The sequence below is a fragment of the Silene latifolia genome, chromosome 1 (assembly GCF_048544455.1).
Source record: "Silene latifolia isolate original U9 population chromosome 1, ASM4854445v1, whole genome shotgun sequence".
Classification (NCBI taxonomy): domain Eukaryota; kingdom Viridiplantae; phylum Streptophyta; class Magnoliopsida; order Caryophyllales; family Caryophyllaceae; genus Silene; species Silene latifolia.
The window spans coordinates 36,961,394-36,968,672 of record NC_133526.1 but is presented as its reverse complement, the minus strand read 5'-3'; the positions used below and the strand labels follow the sequence as shown (position 1 = coordinate 36,968,672).

The window sequence follows — 7,279 nt, the reverse complement described above, 5'->3', positions numbered from 1 at the left end:
TAATAATAGTTTGCGTTTTAAAGAAAAAATATATATATTATCTCAAAAAAAATAAACAAAAATATAAAAAAAATATCTTCTCTCTTCTCAAAGAAAAGCAATTAGGTAACAATTATCGAGTTTTAAGTAAAGAGTGTTGCTTTAAAAAAAAAAAAAAAGGAAAAACAAATTCCAATTCCAATCGGTGGTGAACTCTCGACAAATCATCTATAAGAACAACTCAAACCCATCTCTTTTCCCAAATTCTTCTTTCTTTTTCCTCACTCCACCTCTCTCTATATAAATATCCCTCCTCTCATCCTCCCACCGCCACAACAACATCACCAACACCAACAACCATGGCCGCCTCGGCAATGATCCTAGACCCAAAACCCACCCCACAACCACCGTTAACCCTCCCTTCCCCACCCCAAACCTCCGCCATCGGCGGCGATGATGAAGATCTATACGGTCGTCTCAAAACCCTAGAACGCCAAATCGAGTTTATGGAAATCCAAGAAGAATACGTAAAAGACGAACTTAAGAATCTGAAAAGAGAACATCTTCGCGCACAAGAAGAAGTTAAACGTATTCAATCTGTTCCTCTTGTTATTGGTCAGTTTATGGAGATGGTTGACCAGAATAATGGGATTGTTGGTTCTACTACTGGTTCTAATTACTATGTTCGGATTCTTAGTACTATTAATCGTGAATTGTTGAAGCCGTCCGCTTCCGTTGCGCTTCATCGTCATTCTAATGCTCTTGTTGATGTTTTGCCACCCGAGGCCGATTCCAGTATCTCTCTTTTATCTCAATCTGAGAAGCCTGATGTTACTTACAATGTAAGGGTTTTTATTTCTGATTTTTTAGGGTTAGGGTTTCATCTTTTTGTTTGATTTCTGTTTTTTTTAGGGTTTCGATTTGAAAGTATGAGTCTTTGATTCGTAGGTATCGAATCCGGATTAGGGATTAGAAAAAGACTTGATTTTTAGCTTAAATTGAATTATTCTTTGAATTTTATTTCGGTTAATTATTGGATCTAAGTTGAAATTTTGATTTTTAGGTTTTAATTTTTGTTGGCTATTAGTAGGATTTGACGTTGTGGGTAGTAAGAAAGGCTGGTAATTTGAAAATTACGGTTTTTTTCGTATATTTTGATTCGTCGGTGTGATTTTTTGTAGTAAAGTTGAGAACTTTGTGAAATTAAATTAGGTTAGGGATGATGGATAACTACAAAAGTTGGATAAGCCACTGCTTCTAGTCTAGCTATCAAAAGAATAAAGAATTGCGACTGAATATTTTGAAGATGTTGTCTTTTGAGTTTATAGCGCAAATTCGTTGTGGTTTCAGGTCTCCCTTGAGAATATTTTTGTTTCTTTGAAAAAAATATCGCTGAGCTACCTTTTTAAGTTGTGGTTTTTTGTTTTCACTCTTTTTTTGGCAATTGAAACATTTATCAGGGGAGAATTTTGGATGAAAGTTGGGAATTTTGTCACTAAAATTGAAATAGCATTGGGTGTGAACGGGTTGGTATCGAATTAGATTGATCTTAACTGGGTTTTGATATAGAACAAAGAACAAGGATAGTTCTTTTAGTGTTAGGGATGATGGATATAACTAGGAAAGTTGGGTGAGGCCTATGCTTCTAGTGTAAAAAAAGAATTGCGACTGAATATTTTGAAGATGATGTCTTTTGGAGTTGTGAGAGCAAATTGGTTTAATGACTCCATTGAGATACAAAGTACTGTAGTTTAATACGAGCTCTTAAGATGTCAATTTCGTGAACAAAAACGTATTTAGCCGGATATTTTGTTTCTTTGAAAAAATCACAAAAAGTAGGTTCTTTTTTAAATTTTTTGTCCCTTTTTTTGGCGATTGAAGCATTTATCAAAATAGCAGGGGAGAGTTTTGGATGAAAGTTGGGAACTTTGTCACTCAAATTGAAATAACTACTCAAATTGAAATAACTATGGAGGCAAACAGGCTTACATGTATTAGATTGATCTTAGTTGGGTACCTAAAGCATCGTGTCTATGGAGGGAGAGGTTTGTATTTGTCATTAAGGTTTTTCTTCAAGCTGCTTTTGGTCCAGAACAAGAATAAGGATAGTTCTCGAATGACCTTTAATATTATATGCGTGCGTGTCTTCTCTATACTTCATGGTTTGGGGAAATCATTAGTAGATTTTAGTTGTGTTGCGCTGATCATATGCCTATTTCTCTTCTTTGTGTCTGGGATCAATACACCTCCATTTGGCTTTTTTGGTGTGAAAAAAGTCAAATGGGGGGCTTATTAGTTGAACTTATGGGATTAGTACATCTTACTTTGCCTTCTGTTCCGACTTCCTCTGTAATATTCTCTATCCTTTGTTCTTTTATCAGACATCTTACATAATTTCTCTAGCAAAGCCTGAACGCCAAAGTCTCCCATAATATACATTTTCACTGACATCATGGCATTGTTGTCTTTTAGGATATCGGAGGTTGTGATATTCAAAAGCAGGAGATCCGTGAAGCAGTTGAACTGCCCTTGACTCATCATGATTTATACAAGCAAATTGGGATTGATCCTCCTCGAGGTGTTTTGCTCTATGGTCCTCCCGGCACCGGGAAGACGATGCTTGCGAAGGCTGTTGCAAATCACACAACTGCTGCCTTTATAAGAGTTGTTGGATCTGAATTCGTTCAGAAGTACCTGGGTGAGGTATGTTTTCCTCCCTATCTTCTCCGTTTCTACTTGTTACTGTTCTAGAGGGGGCTTGGATAATGTGTGATTGTTTTTCTCTCTGTCTCTTTTTTTCCTGGGAATGGAGGTATCAAATTGATAAGGTTTGTCCATTTGCTTTTCTGTTGAATCTAATTATCCTTGGGTGCAGGGTCCGCGAATGGTACGTGATGTCTTTCGCCTTGCGAAGGAAAATGCACCAGCGATTATATTCATAGATGAAGTGGATGCGATTGCTACTGCTAGGTTTGATGCTCAGACTGGTGCTGATAGGGAAGTACAGCGTATCCTCATGGAATTGTTGAATCAGGTATGATTCAGTTTACTTGGCTCACTAACCAGTATAGCAGTGGCTTGATTTAGTTTTACAGTTACTTTAATTAAATGATTGAGGTAAAGATAAAATATATTTGAAGAGCTCTTCAAAATTTACATCTGATAAACATCTTTTAAATGTATCTGTCATGTATATATGTGTGATATTTGAAATGTATCTGCTTTGTATCTTTTTAGCTCTTGATGTGTGAAGATAATTTGTCGCATAGTATCTAAATTAATTTCGGTTACTGGTCGTAAAAGCATTATTTGTCACCCACTTTTATGCTATTTCGGTGCATGAGTGAGAGTGTATTATGGTTCTTGGTTGTGAACTATGTCACATGTGAGTGTCTATTTATGTGTCTCGATTAACTATTTGTTAACGTGGCAGTTATAACTTCCGTGAGCATGATACTTTTATTCTGTGTGTGATATTCACAAAATAAATTATCATAGTACCATGCTGACTACTCGTGCGTTGTATTTGTGTCCTAACTTATGGATGTACTGTGCTTGTAGATGGATGGGTTTGATCAAACTGTGAACGTTAAAGTTATCATGGCCACGAATAGGGCAGATACTCTTGACCCTGCATTGCTACGTCCTGGAAGGCTGGATAGGAAAATTGAGTTTCCTCTGCCTGATAGGAGACAAAAGCGGCTTGTTTTCCAGGTATGCTTTTGTTCAGTGTGTGTTTTATTAGGCAGTGGGGTTGTCCAAGGAATTTATGTTTCATTCGGTTTTTACTAATTTTGATATATATTTTTTGCTCCAATGTTGTACATGTTTCTAGGTCTGCACTGCCAAGATGAACCTGAGTGATGAGGTTGACTTGGAGGATTATGTCTCCCGCCCAGATAAGATCAGCGCGGCTGAGGTCAGTAACTGCATACTTCCATGATTAACTGTGTTTGTGATTTGTTTTTGCTGCGTGTAATGTCCGTATTCATCTTATTTTTTATATGTAGGATAGCAGTATTTTTTTGGGTGTTTCTATTACACGTCACTTGCGTAGTGTGTCTTCTATCGAAGAATAACAACTGAAGCGAACTTTAGTCCTTTGGTTGATCTATCTACCCTTGTTGTTGGGGGGTGTAGGGTGGAAAATAGTTGTAGTAAAAATGCTTCCCATATTGAGTCATACATTACTCTGGATAGGTAATTATTATCTTCTTACGGGTACCTATTATCCTTCCCCCCTTTGTCTTGAGCTTTATAACTATGGCTGAGCAACATACCTGATTATCTCAATCATTCCAATATCTAGTCTGAATTCAATCTAAAATATGGGGATTGATATTTCCAGGGGGGTTTCCTTCTCTTATTATAGACGGATATCCCCGTCTATAATGAGAATTTGTGTTCCTTTAATGTTTTTGATAAGATTATATCTCCCACTATTTTGCTCACTTCTTTATGAACTTCATCATGACTTGTACTTCTGAGATGACTGCATAAAGCCCTATTTCATCTTGGTGTATATTCTGAGTATAATGCTGTCTGCAGATCACGGCTATATGTCAAGAAGCTGGAATGCATGCTGTACGTAAAAATCGCTATGTAATCTTGCCTAAAGATTTCGAAAAGGGTTACCGGGCGAATGTGAAGAAGCCAGACACCGACTTTGACTTCTACAAGTAAACCATTGAAGGTTGGGTTTTTAGTTTCTCTCTATTTTCATGGTTTCAGTGTTGTCCTGGAATATTATGGTGTTGGCAACATTGGGTGATATGCAAACCTGATGATGTGGATCAATGAAAGACATGCGAGAGACCTGTTATCTCTAGAGTTTCAACTGTATCCATGTTTTTTTTATTCAGGAGTTTCTATTGTAATTTGATGGTATTTATAAGTACTTGTACTTTATTTGCACTCTTTAATTTGGACAATGGTTTATGTTAAGTCTGCTGGTTTTATCCTGATTTTGGAATTAGTAATTGGTATTGACTGAAGGAAATGGAGCGGAGGCAAAGGTAAATGATTTATGACCAAGGAATTGAGGTGTAAATGTTTAAAAAAAATGAAAAAGTAATAAGCACATGGAGGACCAAAAAATCAAGGGTTATTTAATGTCAATACTCTAAACTATTAGAGTCCTTCTTAAATTACTCCAAACTTCAATTTAACTAGGATTATACTCAACTATTACTCTTGTTATCTTATAATAGAATTGGGTTTTTATTGACCTGAAATAGTAGGTAGTTTCTTTTGCGGGTCCCACTTTTCTCTTTTTGTTTTTTCCTTCTTCCAATATCACGTAAACAGCAATTTATTCCCCCTTTTTTTTGCTCAACCTTCATTTTATTCATTGTTATCTTCATCTTGTTCAACCTTCAATTTATTCCCTTTTTTTTGTTGGAGCCTGGAGGGGAAGGTAATTGTTATTTTTTATTTATGAAATAAATCAACTTGAAAATTGAAATATCGTCCCTCACCATGAAGTCACAATACACCATTCATTCACCACCTAGAGCCCACCACCAAACCTCTCCACTGGCAATCACCACAGCACCACCATGATCGTCTCCCACCGAAAATTACTCTAATCTCGATCATGCGAGAACACGAACCTCAAATCCCCAATTCTCCATCTCACAATTATATGCCAATTTTATTATTTACCCCAAATTACCATATTATCTCTCCTAGGATTTCCGAACACCATCAATGGCGACAAAGACCTTTGAGATCGAATAACTATGGATTTTTAGGGTGGATGTGATGGGGCAGGAAATGGTTGTGATGTGAGGGTGATTGGTTGGTAAAGGGGAGAAGATGGTGGTTGATTTAGGCTGGATAAGAAGGTGGGTTTGTTGTAGGTGTGGACGAAAGGACGGATGTGGGTGCGAGAATCAAGGCCGAACAAAGAAGCTGGTGGTGTATCAATGGTGGTGGTCGAATTAATGAATGGAACAAGAAGGTATATATTTCAAGCGCCGCGACGATACTTGAACTGATGATGCAGTGTAGTGTATGGATTGCTTCTCGGTGGTCTAATATTGGCTGCTGCGTCGGTAAAAGGAATGAAAAGAGCTCGGATCTAAAAGAGCGGTGGCTTGAGGAGCGGTGGTGGTCGGAGTAAGGGAGTGTGGATATTATTAATTATGGTGGTTGAAGCTTCGGTGGCTTGAGGAGCGGTGGCCGAAGCTTGGCAGTAAGGTACGGTGGTGGCGTGAGGTGGAGGGGATTGAACAATTTTGGTGAATGAGTTTGACTGTTTGAGAGAGGAAGGGGTTTTAAATAATTTTTTTATTATTAATATTGTTATTAAAAAATTTAAGATGATAATGACTTGCTAAGCAGGTAATCGGTCTTCTAATTCTATTTTGAGAGAGTATACCCTATAGTTGGTTTTATTTTGAGTTAAAACAGAGTTTGGAGTATTATGAGAATGCCCTCTATAGTTTGGAGTATTTATGTTAAATAACCCAAAAATCAATTTACATAAAAATTGAGACGTGTAAATGTGAGATAGCCAAGTAAAAAAAGCGTAAAGAAATGACGTGCCTTTTGTTAGCAAGTTGGATTTGAGGGATTTGAAAAAGCTGGAATGGTTACGGAACCACTATATAGAATTCAGAAGAATGTATATTTCTGATTATGTCCATTGTTTTTGCTATTTATTGTTATCCAAATTAAGTTCCTTTAGTCGAAGTTACTTAGCGAAATGGTGCCAACTTGGGTTCCTCTAGTTTCACTTGTATTCTTTTGTCTCCCCCACTCCCCTTCTCAAGATTATCCCCATGACAATGTGTACAAGTACAACTCAATTCGACTAGTCAAACTCCTATAGCACTGTATGCTCTAGTAGTAAGTTGAGAGGATACTAGAGAACTCAATTCGACTAGTCAAACTCCTATAGCACTGTATGCTCTAGTAGTAAGTTGATGCTCTAGTAGTAAGTTGAGAGGATACTAGAGAACTCTAAAAGTAATTTATTATTTCGCACTTTACCCCTTCGCGTGTTCCTTTCCAACAGCCCTCCGCAACAATGTCTACCTCGTTGATTTCTTACCATTAAGAGTTGAGAGAACATCAACGATCATTTACAAAACATCATAATTAAAAGTCACCAAAGTTGCATAATAAGTAAGGCTTTTTAAATACATCTTAGACCTTAGTAACATGTTTTGTGTTTTGCTCGGGGGATTGTTGATCACTGAACCATGAATAAAATTTGCTCAAAATAACATTCTAGTGACATTTCCCAATACAAAATTTTGTCTGACAAGGCAATTAAGCTAATTTATTTTTATCA

At 37.0% G+C, this 7,279-nt stretch overlaps 1 protein-coding gene across 1 annotated transcript; it reads left to right on the top strand.

Moving 5' to 3' along the window:
• Positions 1-227: 227 nt before the first annotated feature.
• LOC141603612 (26S proteasome regulatory subunit 6B homolog) lies at positions 228-4,937 on the top strand. The gene is made up of 6 exons (XM_074422911.1): positions 228-821; positions 2,452-2,682; positions 2,855-3,013; positions 3,541-3,693; positions 3,815-3,898; positions 4,528-4,937. The coding sequence occupies exons 1-6, from the start codon at positions 339-341 to the stop codon at positions 4,660-4,662; spliced, it is 1,245 nt and encodes a 414-aa protein (XP_074279012.1). The 5' UTR covers positions 228-338; the 3' UTR covers positions 4,663-4,937.
• Positions 4,938-7,279: the final 2,342 nt, after the last annotated feature.